Source organism: Triticum urartu, chromosome 2A (assembly GCF_056163025.1).
Source record: "Triticum urartu cultivar PI428250 chromosome 2A, HENAU_Tu73, whole genome shotgun sequence".
In the NCBI taxonomy this organism is placed as follows: Eukaryota; Viridiplantae; Streptophyta; class Magnoliopsida; order Poales; family Poaceae; genus Triticum; species Triticum urartu.
In genome coordinates, this window is record NC_141874.1 from 31,309,389 (window position 1) to 31,331,819 (window position 22,431).

Sequence of the window (22,431 nt, forward strand, 5' to 3'; positions counted from 1 at the left end):
AGTAATTTGATTGTACACATCAGTGTGACTGTACATCTAGAAGCAACAATATGATTATACAGTGAACTTCTCCAAGGGAAACTAATATGTTGTACTCCAGGAGAGAAAACATGAACTGATGAAGTTGCAGGTAGCCCTTCTTTAATATTTATAAATCTCAGGTACATATTTTTTTTGTAAGTAACCAATCACTACTTTGTGTTTTGCACAAAAATTCTGTGCGGTCGTAGGGCGCGATTTCCAAAACTGAAGCGGATCCCATATGCATCCCAAATATTTATTATTTTTTAGTGTTTTTTGTGTAGGCAAGTTTTTGCCTCCAGTAGTCTGCAAGGGTTTTTCAACAACAGTTTCTTCTAACTCAATGTTTTTCAAATGCAAGCAAAAAAATGGAGGGCTCCACAGATGAACAGACTGGCGAGGTACTTGCCCACTTCCCACCGAACATTTTTTTCAAAATGACTTTCAACATAGGATCAGAGAGAATCACCCTTTTTCTTTAGTGTTTTCATGTCCGCTTCTAACAGGGTGCAGCAAGAGTAATACAAGGCCATAGGCGTCCTAGGAAGAAGCAAGTTCAGGAAGGTAGAAACAGAGCATCGCCATCAAGGCTAGTAAAGTTAAACAAGAGCTTGGACCAACGGCAGAAGGATCTGATAGAAACTTACCATCTGGGAGGCATATTGAAGATCGAAGCAACAACAATGCCCGCAGACCTCAGCAGGTGGGTAATGCAGATCTACGACCCAGATAGCGAGTGCATCGTTGTCCCAGGCAGGGGCGAGATCCCCATAACAGCCGAAAGTGTCCACCACACCTTGGGTCTTCGCAATTCAGGGGAGGAAGTGTTCTACGGGTGGGATGCAGAGGCAATATCTTTCATAAACAGCAGGTTTGGTTTTCAGAATGGGTGCGCCCCCGAGATAACAACCGTCTGCACCATGATTAAAGAGATGAATGGGAGAGCAGACGATGGCTTCATGAGGGCCTGGCTGATTGTGGTAGTTTGTACCTTCATGTGCCCTACAACAAGCTTACATGTCAGCGCTCGATGCTACCCAATAGTCGCCGACCTAGAGAAAGTAAAGAGGCTCAACTTCTGTGCATTTATAGTGAATCAGATAAAAGCTTCATTAGGGGGTAGCAACAGGAAGAAGGCTGTAAACTGTTGCGTGCACCATATGGTCGTAAGTACCACCTGCTAGGCTCTTTTTCGTTATTTTTTCTTTCTTTTTATTTTTTTCCTACTTATGCTTGGTTGTATAGTATACCAGAAAAGAGAAAGGCTGTCCCATACTGATTCCCAACTTATTTTTTACCGGCATTTTCTTTTGTTTTGTGTCTGCAAAACAGGTGTTATATGTAAATTCTCTGGTAGTAGACATCACAGTACCAGATTTCCCAGTCCGTGTAGAGGCATGGGACAACAAACATATATGGCTAGTCGCAAAGGCAGACAAAAACCCCAAGGAGGATACGGCAAGCTTAGGGTGAGTTTGTTTTTCATCCATCCTTTTTAAAAGTAGGTTTTTTGTGTTTCTTTTGTCCTGTTTACAATGTTACCCAACTAGTTCAGGCAGGTGCAACACACTAGCCTAATTGCTGCAGTTTTTTTTCCTGCTTAACAACACTAGCCTAATGTGCTTTTTTTTCACTCACCCCACCAGATGAAGCCAAGATACACAAGCAACGGGCGTATGAATAGTCTTTTTGTTGGGTATGAGGAGACCGAGAAGTTTGTTTTCTCAAAGTTGCCACCCACATTCAAAATAAGTGTATGTTCTCCAGCTTCTTATTTTACAATTTCACTAGCTTTCCATTTTTTCTTTTCAGTTGTTTTTTACAGTGAAGTTTCAGATTTTCTTTCAGTACTTTTTCCTATATAATACTTCTTCAATTTTAAAACCACCCGGCTTTTATTTTTTTTGATTCATTTTTTCCCTAACAATTTTTTTCATGTGTTTTTTCCTATGAAAATGCATCTTAATGCAGAAGAAGAGGAAGATCGTTGCAACGGTTAGCTCATTGTGCTCAGAATGGTCGGATAGAATGGGTATTTTCATTGAAGAGATCAGCAATCTGGATAGGGAGGATGACAGGGACTCTAGGAGCAATTCACACAGGACAAAGCGTCGTAGGGCAGCACGCATTCCAGGCATAAGAATCAAAGAGTCCGAGCATCATGGGGGCATCCCGGAGGAGAACACGAAGTTTATGCCAAGCTCGGAGTCAGGGGAAGATGGACAAGCAAGGTGTAGTGGAAACAGCTCTGATGATTTTATCTCCCGAAGGACCGCAGCTTCAAAGCAAAACGAACTCAGATCCAAAATTTTGCCATCAAGGAACAGTGGAAATGTGACTATGAAACAGAAGTCAGAACCCGAGATGGAGCCGGCTAGGGAGGGTGCAAAAGCAGGCAAGTCCCTAGAGTGCGGCCATGCAAATCTTGCAAGCAATGTAAACCAGCGGGGTCACACAGCAACCAATGGGTTTGGAATGCAAACTCACACAACAGCAAATACAGATGGACCAGTAGAAAATGGGCACAAGGGCAACACACCTCTGGGCAGTGAAAAAATCACAATACTTGATGTCACCCCAATATCATTAGCCCCACCTCTCAACCGTTTTGTGCATCATAAAGCATCTGTACACACACCAAGTCCATCCACTGGTGTTCCATACATGGTCAGCTCCAGCACTCCTACAACAAGGAAGTCGTGCCAAGCCCCTAGCAGCCAAAAGAAAGGGGGAACACCCACATCAGCGCAATTCAGGGAAGCCCATGCAATACAGTTGGCAACGGCTACGATCAGGGAGAAGCTACGATTGGGGCCACTTGCGCAACAGCAAGCAATGCAACAGGCACAAGTTGGCTCATCAAACCCTGTCTTCACACCATCAAGCTAGACCAACCACCCAGTCGGAGCAACACAAGGTTGTCCATCTTTCGACCTTAACATGAGTTTTCATGAAGATGAGGGCACCAACAGAGGCCAATCCATAGAACTGAAGCCACGCAACATAGATGCATGTATGTCAGAAAGCGGAGATGAATGGGGATTGGACTTGGAGGAGCTACAAAAAGTGTGCTATGAGGCTGAAAAGGCATTTGCATTGAAGAAAGAAAATGAGAGGCTAGAGATGGAGGAGAGGCTAAGAAATGGAAGGCAAATCAACGATCAAAATTCAAAAACACCAGTCACAGCAACCACAACCGTAGAAAATGTCGCTAGCTCATCAAGGACTCCAGCAGCGGTTGGGCACGAGCGGAGAGTTGTAAGGGCACCAGCACAACTCAGGTCGCCATACATATGCCTGGAGAACACGGATCCATTTTACTGCTCAAAGCAAGTTCGCGACATCTACAATGCTGTGTGCCAGTATAGTGTGACCCACACAAGGCAAGCCGACAATAGGTAAGGAAATCAAATATTTCTTAGGTCTGGTTTTTGGGGTTTATTTTTTAATTGCTTCGTTTCAATACATGAGACTAACATCTTTTTTCTGTTTCTATTTCTATGTGCCAAATTTCAAAATAGCAAGCCTATCATAAACTATGACGCGCTCTACATCAGCTGCAATGAACTTGCACAATCAATGGCACCTGGACAGAAGATGGACAGCATGCTGGCCGAGATGGCAATCATTGCATTGAGGGAAGCAGGGTTGAGGCCAAAGAAGAGATTAATGCCACTACGAGTAGCTGTAAGAATTCCCCCCTTTATCCCTTTTTTATCCTCTTTTAGTTTTTTATCATAGAAGCACAACAACTAATATGTTACCACTTCTCTTTTTTTACATCACCATCCGTTGCTAGACATTCTTCCCGAACAATAGTTTCACAAGGAACGACATAGACAAACATTTTGACAACAAAACCAGGAGGCTAAGCAGATGTGAATCAGTAAGAAAAAAAATGACAATGCAGTTTTCTTCATGCTTCCCTCTATCCTTTTTTTGTCCAACTCAACCCACTCTCTCATCAAGCAGGTATCATTTCCTACACTCGAGATTCTGGACAAGGAGAATCCAAAGGAGACAGGGCATTATTGGCTAATGGTGCTGAACATCAGGGACAAGTGATTTGAGGTACTGGACTCGGCAAGGACGTTCAAGGACAAGGCATTAGTAGAAACTGCGAACAAAATCATGAAGGGCATCAAAATATACTGGGAGAGGCACTACAGCAAGTCAAGTGTGCAGATTGCAGATTGGAAACTCCATGAAATCAAGTGCCCAAAGCAGGATAACAGGCAAGGGCTCCCCTATCCCGTATTTTTATTTTGTTTTTTCCGCATTTTTTCTTTTTCGTTTTATCATTTTTTTCTTATCCGAGCCTAATACAAATCGACCACCCAACCAAAAATCGCCTACCTAGACGGCCTAGTGCCGCCTCACCGGTCAAACCAAGTAGTCTAAAAAACCCTCAACCACCCTCCCAAAGTCGCCAAACACGGGAGGTGGGGCGCACATCGCCTACCTAGGTGGCTAGCGTCGCCTCACGGGTCGAACCAAGTCGCCTAAAAACCCTCGACCACCCACACAAAGTCGCCTAACACGGGAGCTGGGGCGCACATCGCCTACCTCGGAGGCCTAACGTCGCCTCACCGGTCAGACCAAGTTGCCTAAACACCCTCGACCACCCACACAAAGTCGCCTAACATGGGAGGTGGGGCGCGCATCGCCTACCTAGGTGGCTAGCGTCGCCTAAAGGGTCGAACCAAGTCGCCTAAAAACCCTTGAGCCACCCACACAAAGTTGCCCAACACGGGAGCTGGGCGCACATCGCCTACCTAGGAGGCCTAGCGTCGCCTCACCGGTTAAACCAAGTTGCCTAAACACCCTCGACCACCCACACAAGTCGCCTAACATGAGAGGTAGGGCGCACATTGCCTACCTCGGCGGCCTAGCGTCGCCTCACCGGTCGAACCAAGTCGCCTAAAAACCCTCGACCACCCAAACAAAGTCGCCTAACACAGGAGGTGGGGCCGCACATCGCCTACCTAGGTGGCTAGGATCGCCTCACCGGTCGAACCAAGTCGCCTAAAAACCCTCGATCACCCAAAACAAAGTCGCCTAAAACGGGAGGTGGGGCCGCACATCGCCTACGTAGGTGGCTAGGATCACCTCACCGGTCGAACCAAGTCGCCTAAAAACCATTGAGCACCCAAAACAAAGTCGCCTAACATGGGAGGTGGGGCCGCACATCGCCTACCTAGGTGGCTAACATCGCCTCACCGGTCGAACCAAGTCGCCTAAAAACGATTGAGCACCCAAAACAAAGTCGCCTAACACGGGAGGTGGGGCCGCACATCGCCTACCTAGGTGGCTAGGATCGCCTCACCGGTTGAACCAAGTCGCCTAAAAACCCTCGACCACCCAAAACAAAGTCGCCTAAAACGGGAGGTGGGGTCGCACATCGCCTACCTAGGTGGCTAGCATCGCCTCACCGGTCGAACCAAGTCGCCAAAAAACCATTGAGCACCCAAAACAAAGTCGCCTAACACGGGAGGTGGGGCCGCACATCGCCTACCTAGGTGGCTAGAATCGCCTCACCGGTCGAACCAAGTCGCATAAAAACCCTCGACCACCCAAAACAAAGTCGCCTAACACGGCAGGTGGGGCCGCACATCGCCTATCTAGGTGGCTAGGATCACCTCACCGGTCGAACCAAGTCGCCTAAAAACCCTCGGCCACCCAAACAAAGTCGCCTAACGCGGGAGGTGGGTGTTTCGCGAAAAAGAAACGTCCCCCGGGCAGGGGTATTTCCTAATGCGTAACAGTGATAAAATAAAATGCGGACGTGCCAGTATACTTTCGTATACAAAATAAAGAGAAACACATAGGGAAATACTGCTTTATTATTCTCTTGAGAATTACAAAGTGCGGTTTCCCAGATGATTACATATATTGCGCCATAGATAAGTACATCTGATTAATATCCAGCGATTGTGGAGCTTCTGTTCCCGGAGCCTCGTAAGACGATCCGGTTAATTACATCCGCGGGGCAATCCGCGAAACACCTCCGATTAAGCTGTGATGATGCTCGTCGTCTTGTAACCTGAAATATTCTCATGATATGTTGAGAAGTAAAAGTGGCATGTAATGATATCCCAAAGCCTCGTCGGGATTTGGTATGAGACATCCGGCCTTGTCGGCACCGGGTTCATAGTGAAGTCCCAAAAAAGTGTTCGGCCTCGTCGGTCATGAACAAAGTGAGTCCGGCCTCGTCGGTCAAGGAGATAGTGCGTCCAGCCTCGTCGGTCAAGGAGATAGTGCGTCCAGCCTCGTCGGTCAGGACTTATGAATATTTCCGGCCTCGTCGGTCGCGGAAAGGGGTAATGCCTCCAAGCCTCGTCGGTTAAGGAGATAGTGCGTCCAGCCTCGTCGGTCAGGACTTATGAATATTTCCGGCCTCGTCGGTCGCGGAAAGGGGTAATGCCTCCAAGCCTCGTCGGTCAAGGAGATAGTGCGTCCAACCTCGTTGGTCAGGACTTATGAATATTTCTGGCCTGTCGGTCACGGGAAGGAGTAATGCCTCCAAGCCTCGCCAGTCAAGGAGATACTGCGTCCAGCCTCATCGGTCAGGACAAATGATTTCCGGCCTCGTCGGTCACGGAAAAGGGAAATGATCTCTTGGCCTCGTCGGCCAAGGAGAAAGTGCGTCCAGCCTCGTCGGTCAGGACAAATGATTTCCGGCCTCGTCTGTCACGGAAAAGGGAAATGATCTCTTGGCCTCGTCGGCCAAGGAGAAAGTGCGTCCAGCCTCGTCGGTCAGGACAAATGATTTCCGGCCTCGTCGGTCACGGAAAAGGAAAATGTTCTCTTAGCCTCGTCAGCCAAGGAGAAGTATGTCTATCCTTGCCGGTCTTCGATGGAAGGGACCGTGTCATGAGACTTTGTGATGGACACCTAGCCGTGAGGGTCTCGAATGAGATATGAAGTAACCCCGTTGTTCACAAATCATGAAAAGATATCCATATCTGAATATTTAATCTCCAGGGCGGGCTATACTAATTAGCCCGTCATGCTGACTGCCATGTGTGCAAGCAATTAGAGGACTTCTGTTACACCAGACGGGCTGCCATTTGTATAGTTTAATTTTTCAGGCCGAAACTATCAATGGTTTGGCCATGAGAAATCACAAAGTGTTGTTTAGGATGTAATCTCCGCCTAGTACTATAACCTACTATTTCACTGTCTTGTTAATCTCTGACATTTACATCAAGCTTTGCACCAGGTCTGCCATGCATGTCAACTGTGTGCCGCTATCATCTTTTCTAGGGCAAGCTCCGTCCTACTCAGACTACATCACCTAGTGTATAGCATCTGCATGCATGTTATCTATATTCTGTTCCATCGGACGAGCGGCCGTATGGTGTGGTTGCTGCTGACGAACGTCTTGCCCCTGATTGATACTGTGAGCATGAGCACCCTGGCAGTCGGCCATGTACAACATCTTGTTGACGGCCTTGCGGCCATGCTCGAGTTGGCCTCGGGGATCCTAGCAGCCTGTTTGTATACCCTCTCTGTGTGAAGCCTGGCGGTGGAACGACTGCGTGTATCTCTTTGCGTGTGGCTTGTGGGTGAAAATTGTATATGGAGGCAAGCATCCTCACGGCCGGCTCCCTCTGAACCATGTACTTCCCATGAATCAAAGGAGCAAAAATTTATCACGGTACTAACCCCTCTTTGGATCAAAGACCATATGCACCTGTATTTAGATCGGTGTAAACCGATCAAATTTTATGAAGCGCCTCGACCACGTGCCCATATTTGGGTTGGCGGAACACCCATGTTTTTTTGCCGTACACTAGATCAGCAAGACCTATTTTCTGATAACCTGTACCTGTAAAATGTTTTAGCCTGAAACTCATTGCAAGCTTCCCGTGGCAACATTTCTCATTGCCTGTGTGCCCTTTTTTTTTATGTGAGCCATGTTTGCCTTATGCAATTTTCAGGGGACCTGTTCACCTTTTTTTAATGGAATCTGTTCGCCACCTGTACCTGCTTTTAGATTGACAAACCAATCTATATTTTTTCGAAGGCAAAAAATTGATCTGAGGCAACATGTGATTGAATAAATCAACCTATAATCCAAGGCAACATGATTGGATGAACCAATCTATTTTTTTAGGCAACATGATTGGATGAACCAATCTAATATCTGGGGCAACATAATTGGATGAACCAATTTATTTTCCGAGGCAACATGATTGGATGACCCAATCTTTATCCGAGGTAACAATATCGAGACCGATAAATCGATCACATATAATCCGAGGTAACAATTAGATTGGACGGCCAATCATTCATCCGAGGCAACAAGAAAAGGGGGAAGAGACAGAAGACTTCTCTTGATCTCACCATTACTTACCATCACCATGGGGATGCGTGGCCATGTCGTTGCGGCCACCGGCAGAAACTCTGATTGATCTATGCGTGATGTGTGCATGCAGCTTGACAGCAGCCTTGCGGCCGTAAAACTTGAGCGTGAGAGCGGCCGAACAGCCAACCCTGTGTGCGCTTGTGTTCACAGCCCAGCAGCCTCGTGGCCGTGTGCGTGCGCAGCCTTGCGGCGGCAACCACGTGCGTCCCCCTATGTGCGCAGCCCTGCGGCGGTCGCGGCATGTGTGTGTACTGCAGAGCGGCCTTGCGGCCAGCCCTCTGGGCGTGTGTGAGCGGCCTGACGGCCTCGTGTGCCTCCCCGGCGTGAAGGAGATCAATGGCTTTATATAGGGACGAATGTGTCGCTCGCGACATACGCGGACCTGATGCTAATCCAACCAAACCGTGAGCTTAAGATGTATGCTTATCCAACTACCATCAACCCGTACTCGGTTAGTTCATAACTTGTCGTGGCTGCTCCCGGACCCAAGCAGATGCGTGCGTGCATGCGGCCTCAGGGGTTTTAACGTGCCAATGCTCTTAAACATCGTGTCAGGTTAGAGTTGGCCAGAATATTTAATTAATATATCCATGATTAAGCATGCTAACGAGCATGCAATGCATGCATCCGGTTCTGGCTCTTTAGTCCACACTAGATAGATAGTGCATCAGGAATGGCCGTCTTGTAAGCCTCGCTAGATACACGTAGGCATGGAGAAGGTTTCTCTCATACGTGCACATGCAAAACACTATCACATTTTCCATGCTCATAGATACTTCCGCGCGACAAAATCTCGTCAAACAGTGGGGCCGCACATCACCTACCTAGATGGCTAGCATCGCCTCACCGGTGGAACCAAGTCGCCTAAAAACCCTCGACCATCCAAAACAAAGTCGCCTAACACGGGAGGTGGGGCCGCACATCGCCTACCTAGGTGGCTAGCTTCGCCTCACCGGTCGAACCAAGTCGCCTAAAAATCCTTAAGCACCCAAAACAAAGTCGCCTAACACGGGAGGTGGGGCCGCACATCGCCTACCTAGGTGGCTAGAATCACCTCACCGGTCGAACCAAGTCGCCTAAAAACCATTGAGCATCCAAAACAAAGTCGCCTAACACGGGAGGTGGGGCCGCACATCGCCTACCTAGGTGGCTAGAATCGCCTGACCGGTCAAACCATGTCGCCTAAAAACCCTCGACCATCCAAACAAGTCGCCTAACACGGGAGGTGGGGCCGCACATCGCCTACATAGGTGGCTAGGATCGCCTCACCGGTCGAACCAAGTCGCCTAAAAACCCACGACCACCCAAAACAAAGTCGCCTAACACGGGAGGTGGGGCTACACATCGCCTACCTAGGTGGCTAGCATCGCCTCACCGGTCGAACCAAGACGCCTAAAAACCATTGAGCACCCAAAACAAAGTCGCCTAACACGGGAGGTGGGGCCGCACATCGCCTACCTAGGTGGCTAGAATCGCCTCACCGGTCGAACCAAGTCGCCTAAAAACCCTCGACCACCCAAAACAAAGTCGCCTAACACGGGAGGTGGGGCTGCACATCGCCTACCTAGGTGGCTAGGATCACCTCACCGGTCGAACCAAGTCGCCTAAAAACCCTCGACCACCAAAACAAAGTCGCCTAACGCGGGAGGTGGGGCCGCTCATCGCCTACCTAGGTGGCTAGCATCGCCTCACCGGCCGAACCAAGTCGCCTAAAAACCCTCGACCACCCAAAACAAAGTTGCCTAACACGGGAGGTGGGGCCGCACATCGCCTACCTAGGTGGCTAGCATCGCCTCACCGGTCGAACCAAGTCGCCTAAAAATCCTTGAGCAACCAAAACAAAGTCGCCTAACACGGGAGGTGGGGCTGCACATCGCCTACCTAGGTGGCTAGAATCGCCTGACCGGTCGAACCAAGTCGCCTAAAAACCATTGAGCAAAACAAAGTCACCTACCTCCATATTTTTGTTTTATTGAATTTTTGGTTCGCATCATCATTTGTGATAGGGATTTCTTTTTTTTGGATTTTTTTATCTGTGATCATGCTTCATGTGATCATTTTAACTAGGTGAAATTGCTGCAACATTTGTGTATGTACTGCATTTTTTCCTTAGTAAATAGCAATATCATTTCGTATTTTTCCGGAACACACTAACGAAATCCACCATGTTTTCCTTTCTCCCCTAAAAAACAGGTATGATTGCAGCATATATATGCTATACAACACCGACAACTGGGATGGCACCCATGTCCTGGAGTATGGGCCAAAAGACATAGCCAACATGATGATGATACTAACAGCAAAAATGGTGGAGAGTGACCACAATGATGTCAATTGGGCAAAGATGCTCAACATCAAGAAGGTACAAAAATCTTAGTTATCAGTTTCAATGGCATACCACCAACCACTTTTTGTTTCAGTAGCACAGAACATAAATTACATGGTCTTTTTCCACACAAATGAAACATATTCCAGAACAACTTTTTCATATTCAGACACAAATTCCCCCCTTTTCTTTTTTTTCGCTGCTGGATCCAACAAGCACTTCGGTTTAGACCAGGCGTGCAAGTGGCACAATTGTGCCCTAACTCTTTGCAGTACGCACATTTTGTCTTCTTCTTTGGATGCAACTCAATGCCCGAATAGTACCTCTTGCCTCTCTTGCGTCCCTTAGTAGAAGATTTTGGGGGGTTACGTAAAGGATTTGCTTTAGGCTCTCCAATAGAAGCTTCCATGGGGGCAGATTGGGCTGGTGACTTAGCTGGCGCCGTTTGCTTCTTCTTCCTCCTTGATTTATAAGTTGGTTCAGTTCAGTCTACAACGCACGCTCATAGGACTTGCACAAAGCTGCTCCTGCATCTGACATACTGCCCAATTTAGAGATTTTGCCAAACATAGTATTCAGGGAAACGTGCCTTATTTGCTGCAGAGACTCTTGAGGCATGGCATCAGGGACTTGTGTGTCAGGGGGCAAATCAGTAAGAAATGCGTTCTGGGTCCATCTAGGCGGTATGTAACGGTCAGGGATCTCATCAACACCAAGGTGGGTGAACACTTTCAAGATGTGGACACAAAGTAGCCCATCCCTGTAAAACTTGCAACACTCACAACCGTACTCTTGCTGATCAACCTGTGCTGTTACCATGTACAGTCTACGCCCATAAATCCTTGCATAAATTTTGTTAGGCTCAAGCAGGTACATGTTGCCGCCTTGAGGCCTAACATTATACATGCCAATCAAAGAAAACTCATGTTGAAACCTGTAGTATATATCCCTTGTGTAAACTCACAAGGCTTGCTTCTCAATTGGGAACAGGGCCCAAAGCCTTGGCTCAAGCTCATCTGTTCGGTAATCATTACCCCCTTCTTTCACCAAGATCTTGTCATTTATCTTCTCATATTGCTTCACAAAGTTGAGCACAGAATTTTGTGGGTTCACGTACCTTTTTAGGACAGCATTGAAGCCTTCACTCCGTTGAGTCGACTGGAGGAATGAGAAGAAACAATTCCTAAAGTAGCAAGGGACCCAAAGATGCTTGATCGCATAGAGATCATCAAAGCGTTTATCGCCAGCAATACCATGCTTCTCAACCATAGCAGCCCACCTTGCCTCAAACTCCTCAGGAGTCATGCTCAAGTCTATCACCTCATTTAATTCTTTAGCTAGCTCAGGATGCGTAGCCAAGTAAGCACCCAACTTCTCTTGGGCTTTCTTAATGATATGCCAGCGGCAACTACGGTGAACTGCGAATGGGAAAATGTTTGCTATAGAGTTTTTCATTGCCTGATCTTGGTCAGTTATGATGTTGAGCGGTGCAATGCCATGCATCGCTTCAAGAAAGGCCCCAAACAACCAATCAAAGCTAGTCTCAAGCTCTTGTCGCAAGAAGCCACACCCCAACATGAAAGACTACCCATGCCTGCTCATCCCAATAAATGGAGCAAAGGGCATGTTATACGTATTCGTCAAGTAGGTCGTGTCAAAAGAGATGCAACCATTGTAAGCTTTTACATAGGCCTCTTGAGCCCTCCCATCAACCCAAAACAAATTCTCAGCTCTTCCTATTCCATCCTTTTTGATTTTGAAGAAGAAGCCTGGGTCTTCTTCCTGCTTTTGCTCGAAGTAGGCAACTGTCTCAGCCAAATCGCCTTCATTTGCCTCAGCACTGCGAAGGTTAGTTCTCATGTTGCTTATCGTTTTCATTGTGTACGGCACAATTGCAGCTTGGCCATAGAATTCAGACATAACAGCCATCATGCGACCTGTTTCCATGTTGCACCTATGCAATATTTCCAGGAACTCAACCTCTTCCGGCGGGATGCCTTGGTGAGAGCGGAGGTATTTAGTGAGAGATGGCTTGTCAATTAGTCTATGATTGTGCTCTGCAACAACACCTGTGACCACCCACTTGTTATTAGTCAGCTTGACTGTTCTTTTTGCTCGACAGCCCGTCCGTTTGATAAATTCTCTTCTCCTCTTCTTAACAAGCCCCCCTGGAGATTTATAAGAGCTACACCCTGCTTGCTTAGGGCATCTCCAGCCGCGCCCCCAACAGGGCCTCCCCAGGCGATTTTGCCGTGCCGGCGCCAAAAAAAAGGCCCCAGTCGCGCCCCCAGAAGGCCCTTTTTCGCCGGCTCGGGGCAAAACTGGTGCCGGCGGACCCAGGCCGAACCCGGCGCCCTGGGAGGCGCTTGGGGAGCCGGCGCAAGCAAAAAAGGCGCGTGGGCCCGCCCTGGAGGCGACCCGAGAGCCTTTTCCCGCCGTTTGTTGACGCTTTTCCCTCGCATCTCTCCCGCTCGCTTGCCTTCCTCCCACCATTCTCCCCCTTTCTCCCGCCAAACCCCCTCCCGCTCGCCTTCCAGTTGCCGCCATGCCGCCGAAGAAGTACACCATGCCGCGCGCGGCGGCATACGCGACTGGCGCCGTGGTCCAGCCGAAGCAGAGGAAGCCGAGGGCGCCGCCATCGAAGCCGCCTGGCCTGTCGAACGCCGAGTGGAGGGTGGAAGTTCAGCGGCGCGAAGCAGTCACCGCCGACAGGCGGAACAGGGCCATCGCCAAGAAGGCCCGCAACAACGCGGCGCGCTTGGCGGGGTCTTCCTCATCGGTTGACGCTTTTCCCTCGCATCTCACCAGCGCGGCCTCATCCTAAACGAGCTGCCGACGGCAACGCCGACGACGCCCACGCCCACCCGGACGCCAATCCCAAACGACGCCTCTACGTCGCCGCCCAGCAGTGCCGAAGCCGCGCCGACACAGCCCAGCATCGAAGCAGCTCCGACACCGCCGAGCCCGCGCACGCCGACTCCGCCAATGCCTGGAGCCGACCCCGCCGAGTGAATCATTGCGCACACGAACTCTGTTTTTTGTAACGCCAGACTACGTCCGATCGCCGGATTTGCGGCGTCTTTTGTGAGCGGGAACGACCAAGTTTAAATTTCCTGCATCCTGGGGCCGGCGCGTGGGGGGCGTGACTGGGCGCTAGGTCGCCCCCAGGGGCCGAACTAGCGCCGGCACGCCCCCAGGCTGCTCTATTTAGGCGTCCCTAGGTCGCTCCCAACATCTTGTCCATCGCCACGGTCATCAGAATCTGAGGTTAGTTTCTCAAACACGGGTGTGTGGGCATCATCATTGATTTTAGGCTTCCCCGACTTGTTGCAACAAAAAGTCTGCTTCTCAAGCACATTAGTGTACGAAGACCTCCTGGAAGTGTTGGCTTTCATCGAGAACCCAATTCTGCGAGAGTAAGCTTTGTAGTGCTCCTTAGCACCTTCAACTGTGTCAAACTCCATGCCAACATAAGGTTCCTGTGGGCTAGATCGCACCTCATTCTCATCAAAACCTAACAAGCCAGCGCTACTTGCACGACCTTGCCCACCATTGCTAGGCACAGTTGCAGCCGGGCTGAACATGGCAGGTGCGGGCGCGATAGTTTCGGCAGTTGCCGTTGCATCAGACACACCAGTAGTAGCCACAACACGAAATCCCAGACCTACGACATCTTGGACAGGAGCAGAACACAAATCTGGCGACTCGCCCACCCCCTCGATTGAAATGGGGATTTTTTCAGGTGGGGCTTGTGTACAGAACAGGGGACCACCATCACAGTCAACAAAGTCGTCAGGAAGCTCATTGAGATCAAGGCCGGCCATCTGCACATTTCAGAAGACAAAATAGGGGAAGGAATTAATACATATACTAAATGAGCATGGAGCATTTTTTTTACTGAATCATTGCTAGGTTCACATATCAGGCTTTTTATTTTGCCTTTTTCTTTTTTCTTTTTTGTAAGCAACTATACTTCTCCCCTTACTGATTATTTTTTGCCCAGTTTTTACCCCTGTTTCGTAAGATACTGGACCTTTTGTAAGCAACTACAATAGTTTGTCATACCCTGATTGTTAACAACTTTTTCTACAATATAAACAGGCAAGATTCTGCAATTACTTAGTCTGTCTTTTTTTTTGCAGAAGCAAGGTGCATAACTACAGGCAAGAAAATATTCAAGAAGAAGGGATAGATTGGGGCCATAATTCAAACACTGATGTATAGAAGGCAAAGCTGCGACACTGGAGTACAGGAGGAACATTTGGGAGTACTACTAGTTCTAGTAGAACTAAAAAGGATCTCATGGTCAAAAAAATTGGAACAGCCTTGTTACCTTTGCTGTAGTTCACTTGGGGAAACTTGCCCAATCTTGGCAATTCTTTTGCCCATGTTTTGTTCAGGTTGTTGCCTGATCACACAAGAAGAGTTGCAGGCAAGCTTGTGTTCTTTCACGGTGATTTTGATCTTCCGCAACCTTTTTTTACTCTGTTTTTTTGCTGCGGGAGGGAGAAGCTCGCCACTGCTACGACATGGTGGGCGGCGGCTGGGGGAATGGAGATTGCCGCTACTGAAATCTGGGGCTTAGGGTTTCCCCTGTGGTGGGTAGGTGTGGAGATCACGTGGTGGAGGGGGGGGGGGGGTGTTTCTTTTATCGTTTTTCTTCTCGGCACGGGAGCGGGATGAAACTTTCCTTTTTTGCCACATGGTGGGGACCCGACAGGGAGGCACTTTCCTTAATTACCGGCCGCCAGATCCGCCCGCCTAGCGCGCGGACGCTGTGTAGCATCGTCCATCATTAAATACATTGCCCGCGCAATTGGGCCGGTGGCTGTGCTAATTTATTTACTAACAAGATCATCAATTTTATTGTAGATGAGTGCAACATGCACAACACTGTCCAGATGAAATGCACATGATATGACATATCCCACCATCCAAGTCCAAGGCAAAACAATCGTCCTGACGTCGTTCATCACACCTGTCGTGTTTGCAGTACTTTCGTTTATTGTATTTCCTCAACAGTTAGATGGCCTTTGGAGGGCTTTTCCTCGCATTCTAGAAACAAAATAGGAGCAAACTAACTTGTGGTTGGATGGTTAGAGAGACAGTGGTATCCCCAGCCCACCATGTTTCAAGTTCTGGTACTCGCAGTATTTTTGGATTTATTTCAGGATTTTCGGCGGCGATCTTTCAGTGGGAGGAGACATTTCAGTCGACGACGAGGCTCCTACGATGATTTTGTAAATCTCAGGATGATATGCTGGCACAGTCTCTCGAAGGTGCTCATAGGGGTGAGTTTATGCGTGTTTGTATGAGCGTTTGCATTCATACTGTGTTAAAAAAATAGGAAATACCAACGGCACTGAGAAATCTTCTTTTAGATAATATATATAGAAGAGCTACCTCCCCTGAACTAGCACTTACAAAAAAACAGTAAAGACGAATAAAAATGCAGTGCATTTCGCATACTTGTCAACGTATGCGACAATAACACACAAACCTGCCCTCACACACCAAGACAAATCGAAGAGCATAGAAAACAGCAGCATCCTTATTGACAGACACCATAATGGATGTGTCACCTTAATATAAATCGTCAGACGTAGCACTCGTAGAGCTTGATGTCCATCTGCAAATGGAAATAGACGGTTCCCTCGGAGGCATCGAGTCGGAGCGTGGCGATGCCGCGCGCCATGAAGAAGTCGCCAGTGCCGCCGACGACAGAGAGGTCCCGGGTCTTGTCGTCCATGAGGTCCGCGCCGACGAGGTTAATGGTGCCCTTGTGTGCCGTGGAGTTGAACACGATGGAGAAGCCAAACCACGAGGTGTAAGACTCCTGCTTGTCGTAGAAGTAGAAGCCCTGGGCGCGCGCCGCGGGCTCCTCCCCCGCCATGGGTAGCGCCTTCCCCACCGTCATCGGGTCGTCGAACACCACGAGAGTGCCGAAGTAGGTGCCGTTCTTCCAGTGGGTCGTGCTGAGCGCCGTGGGCTTGGTGGCTGCTGCTGACGTCGCGTTCTTCGTATTGTTGACGCCGTTGTAGAGGATGTCGTGGTAGTAGAGCGTCATCTCGTTGCACGGCTCGTCGGAGCTGCTGGAGACGACCCTCCTCAGGCCGTGGGCGGCGGCCGCCGACGAGCCCAGCAGAAACACGGCGACCACAACGGCCAGTGACAGCTTGGAAGTTGCTGCGAGGCCTTGCATTGTTGACAACGCTACTGATTACTGAGCCTAAGCTGCGAAGGATCTATCGACTAGCTGTGATGTAGTAGAGCACTGCTAAGTGAGGATGCAGCTCTTGTTGTTGCTTGTTAAGAGCTTGACTTGTGCATGCTATTTATAGATGTGCATGCATTGAACTGTGGGGCATGCAGGTAGAAAGTATGAGTTTAGTAACTTAATTTAGCTTACATGATAATCTCCCTTGTACTCCAAGTGACCAGTCTTGTTTACAAATTGATTCGCCGGTTGGGTAGCTCCTCCAACGTAGCATACCAAAAAAAGCAAAAGCAATTATTGGTTTTGTGCTATTGGGCAGTCTTGAGTATGTAATCGTACACCAGCTACTCATGTTAGGTGGGCTTCCAAAAGCCACACACATGCACTGATGTTTCTTAATTTGGAGCAGAATATTCCCTCAAAGATTAGAAGGCATACTGATATAGATTGTTTTCGTTCCTCTCCAACCAGTTAAGGCAATGCATGAGATCGCTTTTGCCTTTTTCGCTAGCACGTCCACATGCCAGCCATGGCCGGAGCTCGTGCCTTTGACAAGGTGGCAAAGAACACTTCAGACGACAGATCATCTGTATACCTGGCATAAACTATTTCGCTCGACATGATAAATATGTTATTTTAGTAGACATGTCACCTTAACATGTAACATGCATGGCAGACGCTAGACCGTTTCCATTCTACTATTATACTGTTGGGATTTCGCTCTCGGTTTCGATAACATCAAAAACAACAAACACACACACAAAAATCTTATAGCCAAGGACCCGTATCCGTATCGTTACTTCTGTTTTCTTTTCAACGCCCTCGGTTAGTATTGACGCACTCGTGCTCATACACACACAGACACACGGCGCGACCGAAACAAGCTATCAAACCGACTCAAAATAATCCTACCATAACACGGACACTAACTCCTGATGACAAGTTGCCAAACAACCTTTCCTAATCACTGGCTACATCGCTATTAGCCTATGCCTATTCGCATACAACTCCCGAAAGCTACTAAGTATGCTAACAGTGCTACTAGACCATAGAGCCACATATGGTAACTCTTCTAAACTTATAATAGAACATGCCGTCATTGTGTGAGAAAACCGATGATGGTGCAGATACAAAGTTTGTTTTCTACGTTGCGCAATGCTCCCCCCTGATCTTCCGCTTCCATGTTGCTTCTGCACGCGTAGCGGAGCTCATCCTTGCCCAAGCACCGCTCCGCTGTCATAAATACTCCTTCTCCTTCGCTAGGACCTTGCCACCGCTCCCACCCCCTCCTTGCTCTACGGCAACATGCATAACGCTTGCTCGGCTTCTCCAAATCCCAGATGACCTAAGTGATCACTTCGAACGGGTCGCCTGGGCACAATGCCGCTCATCGGTCTCCATCCTCTCACACTCACAGCTGCATGGATGCCGCATGTACGCGCGTGTCATCCAATTCCCTTTCGACCTTGATGCCTTCTTGATGAGCCTCATCCTTGCCTGCCTCTTTGGCGGCATCCACCATCTCTTCAACGTCACGGATGATGGAGACTCTTGCTTCTCCTTCACTGTGGCGTTGCCTGACGTTGCCTCGCTCATCGCTTCCATGGGCAACTTCAGGAAGCTGGGCATGTTGATCCGTTTCCCATGGCCTCTGCCTCGAGGTGCCACCTGCTGCTTGCCTCCCGGCTTGCCACTGCCATCGTCTGTTGGAACCGCATCCTCCTCACCGCCGGCGGCCGTTTCTGCACTGCGGCCAGCTGTGTCCACAACTCTTGATCTACCCAAGGAGTGTCGACAATGGCCTGGTATTAGCTTATTTTATCGTATGCTTAATGTTAATCACTTCTTCCAGCTTACGCCACACATGCATTACACCCAACATACACACCCGTTCTGGGTTACTTTCCTGCCGATCTCCGTTAGACCTAATGAACTGTTAGTTGAGTCAGCCCTAAACCACTGTTTTTCGGTCAAACAAGATTTCCTAGCAGTCAAAGTTCATGAGCATATCTACAAAACTGGCATCTTCTCTTGCTCAACCAAAATTCAAATTCTCATGCATGGTCCCTTGATTTTGAAGGGTTTCGTCTCTTCTTATTTGACCAACTCGAAACGGCCGTTGCCGACTGCAATCGCTTCCTGCATGTTTACACAAAATTCGTTTACTCTACTCCGCCCCTCGAACGGAGTCCATTCTTGGCCCTTTTGCTCACCAGCTTGCGCAGGCTCACGCGCCACAGCAGCCCCTGCGGTCGCACGCTCGCCGCATGTCCGTCCTGCCCTGCACGCGCCTGGGTCCCACCTCATGCATAATGATGACTGTGCGGCGCTCTCTGACACACCAAATCTTGCAAAAGATCCGTACGCGGTGCCGGAGTCGCTGCACGCGACCGTAGTTCTTGCGCGCCCCCAGGAACCTCACTCGCTCTATCTGTCTGTGCCATTTCTGGACGAACCGCTTGCCCGCCCCGCGTCTAATCCGGACCCCGCTGCGCCGCCCTCTGTCCCGCCACGCGCAGCCCCATCATCTATGGCAACGGAGAATCTTGCATTGGGAACCGTCGATCTGGAGAGAGCACGCGCCTGCTCGTCAACACAGCTCGTCCACGACACCTCTGATCAGCATCTAGGCCTCATCATCACGCATAATCCCTCTCTCCAGCCTACTCTAGCTGATCGGTCACCACGCCCCAGCACGTGGCCCCCTCTCCCTCTGACACACGCAATGGCCCCTGCCGCCCTGACGTCGGCCTTGTCACCCATGCGCTCCAACAGCAACACGACGCCATCCTACAAAGATGCTCTCCTCTCCTCCCCTCTCGACCCGAGTCATCCTCCCTCGCACCTCACCTATTTAACCCCTCACCGCCTCTTCCCCACTCATCCAGACTCTCACTCTCCTTCTCCCAAACACAATAAGTGTCGCTGCTTCCGGTGCCTCGCCCTAGACCATTGCGTAGAGACCTGCCGCGACCCCATCCGCTTTGCTCGCTGCTGGTGGTGCGGCCATCGCAGTCAAGACTTCAGGTATAGACAAACCTGGCCCTTCTTCCCACCTCTTCCCGATTCCTTCACATCTCATCCTAATCCCGCGTTCTGCACTCGCAGCATGGACTCCGCCGGCTCTTCCTCGACGGCGACCCGCGCCTCGCACACGCTCATGATCGGAGACGTCCCCATCATCCTCTCAGAGCCATTCACCGCGCTCTGCGTCCCCTCGCCCTTCATCCTCAACGGCACTCCGGTCGATGCCAACGGGCCCCCCTTCCTCCCTCGCCGCCTCGCGCCTCTGCACCTCCGCCCACTCCCACATCACCCTCATCAACCAACTTTCACACGCACACGTCGCCATTTGACACCCATGAACTACAAGCGCGTCTCTCCGACGTCTTCCTCGCCTCCCAATACACTAGGTCTCCCTCTCATGTTTCCGACACCGACACCGAGGATGAGCCGCCACGGCCGTTCCATGAGGCTGGCATGCTGCCGCCCTTCGGGGACATGCCTCTAGTCGCTGCCCCTCCCTGCCTAGTCCACTGCCCTCGCCACTTCGTCTTCCCACACCTCCAAAACCCTGACCCCAATCCCACCCCTCTCATCCGCAGATCCATTCAACACACCTGCGGCAAACCCTCCTTTATCATGGGCGGCTCATGGCGGGGGATTGCCTGCCTTACCTTCCACACTCCCGCCGCACGAAATGACGTGGTCAGCCATAGTCCTATTGAGTTCGAGGACAATGTAGTCACCATTGAGCCGGTCGAGCACGTCGACCGTTCTATCGCCATCTTCACTGACCTCGCTGAGGTCGAGGTTTCTGAATTCCCTCATGAACTCTAGCACGAGGACGGCATACGCTTCGCCCTTGCCTTTATGGAAGATGTATGTGTTGGGGAACGTAGCAGAATTTTAAAATTTTCTACACATCACCAAGATCAATCTATGGAGTCATCTAGCAACGAGGGAGAAAGGAGTGCATCTACATACCCTTGTAGATCGCGCGTGCGGAAGCGTTCAAGAGAACGGGGTTGATGGAGTCTTACTCGACGTGATCCAAATCACCGATGACCAAGTGCCGAACGGACAGCACCTCCGCGTTCAACACACGTACGGTTGGGAGACGTCTACCCCTTCTTGATCCAGCAAGGGGGAGGGATAGGTTGATGAAGATCCAGCAGCACGACGGTGTGGTGGTGGAAGCAACGGTGATCTCGGCAGGGCTTCGCCAAGCGCAGGGAGACGGAGGAGTGTCACGGGAGGGAGAGGGAGAGGCCAGGGGCTTGGGTGCGCAGCCCTCCCTTCCCCCCACTATATATAGGGTGCCTAGGGGGGGGCGCCGGCCCTAGGAGATCCAATCTCCTAGGGGGGGCGGCGGCCAAAAGGGGTGCCTTGCCCCCCAAGGCAAGGGTGGCGCCCCCACCCCTAGGGTTTCCAGCCCTAGGCGCAGGGGGAGGCCCAAGGGGGGCGCACCAGCCCACTAGGGGCTGGTTCCCCTCCCACTTCAGCCCATGGGGCCCTCCGGGATAGGTGGCCCCACCCAGTGGACCCCCGGGACCCTTCCGGTGGTCCCGGTACAATACTGGTGACCCCCGAAACCTTCCCGATGGCCGAAAATGGACTTCCTATATATGAATCTTTACCTCCGGACCATTCCGGAACTCCTCGTGACGTCCGGGATCTCATCTGGGACTCCGAACAACTTTCGGGTTACCGTGTGCTAATATCTCTACAACCCTAGCGTCACCGAACCTTAAGTGTGTAGACCCTACGGGTTCGGGAGACATGCAGACATGACCGAGAAGCCTCTCCGGTCAATAACCAACAGCGGGATCTGGATGCCCATGTTGCCTCCCACAAGCTCCATGATGATCTCATCGGATGAACCACGATGTGGAGGATTCAATCAATCCGTATACAATTCCCTTTGTCAATCGGTACGTTACTTTCCCGAGACTCGATCGTCGGTATCCTAATACCTTGTTCAGTCTCGTTACCGGCAAGTCACTTTACTCGTACCGTAATGCATGATCCCGTGATCAACCACTTGATCACATTGAGCTCATTATGATGATGCATTACCGAGTGGGCCCAGAGATACCTCTCCGTCATACGGAGTGACAAATCCCAGTCTCGATTCGTGCCAACCCAACAGACACTTTCGGAGATACCTGTAATGTACCTTTATAGTCACCCAGTTACGTTGTGACGTTTGGCACACCCAAGGCACTCCTACGGTATCCGGGAGTTGCACAATCTCATGGTCTAAGGAAATGATACTTGACATTCAGAAAAGCTACAGCAAATGAACTACACAATCTTTGAGCTAAGCTTCGGATTGGGTCTTGTCCATCACATCATTCTCCTAATGATGTGATCCTGTTATCAATGACATCCAATGTCCATAGTCAGGAAACCATGACTATATTTTGATCAACGAGCTAGTCAACTAGAGGCTCACTAGGGACGTGTTGTGGTCTATGTATTCACACATGTATT

The 22,431-nt window shown here is 49.9% G+C and overlaps 1 protein-coding gene and 2 pseudogenes across 1 annotated transcript; 1 reads left to right on the top strand and 2 right to left on the bottom strand.

The window, feature by feature from the left end:
- The first annotated feature begins 2,961 nt into the window (after window positions 1-2,961).
- On the top strand, window positions 2,962-8,487 carry LOC125540754 (uncharacterized; annotated as a pseudogene).
- Window positions 8,488-12,302: 3,815 nt separating this feature from the next.
- LOC147983228 (protein FAR1-RELATED SEQUENCE 5-like) lies at window positions 12,303-14,542 on the bottom strand. The gene is made up of 2 exons (XM_087540673.1): window positions 13,945-14,542; window positions 12,303-12,922 (listed from the first exon to the last, which is right to left on the bottom strand). The coding sequence occupies exons 1-2, from the start codon at window positions 14,540-14,542 to the stop codon at window positions 12,303-12,305; spliced, it is 1,218 nt and encodes a 405-aa protein (XP_087396799.1).
- Window positions 14,543-16,077: 1,535 nt separating this feature from the next.
- LOC125527564 (dirigent protein 5 pseudogene) lies at window positions 16,078-17,018 on the bottom strand (annotated as a pseudogene).
- Window positions 17,019-22,431: the final 5,413 nt, after the last annotated feature.

Coding starts and splice junctions, on each gene's coding strand:
- LOC147983228 (XM_087540673.1), bottom strand. CDS start 14,542: ATGGCCGGCCTTGATCTCAATGAGCTTCCTGACGACTTTGTTGACTGT. Junction 12,923..13,944: donor CGATGGACAAGATGTTGGGA/GCGACCTAGGGA, acceptor GCTGGAGATGCC/CTAAGCAAGCAGGGTGTAGC.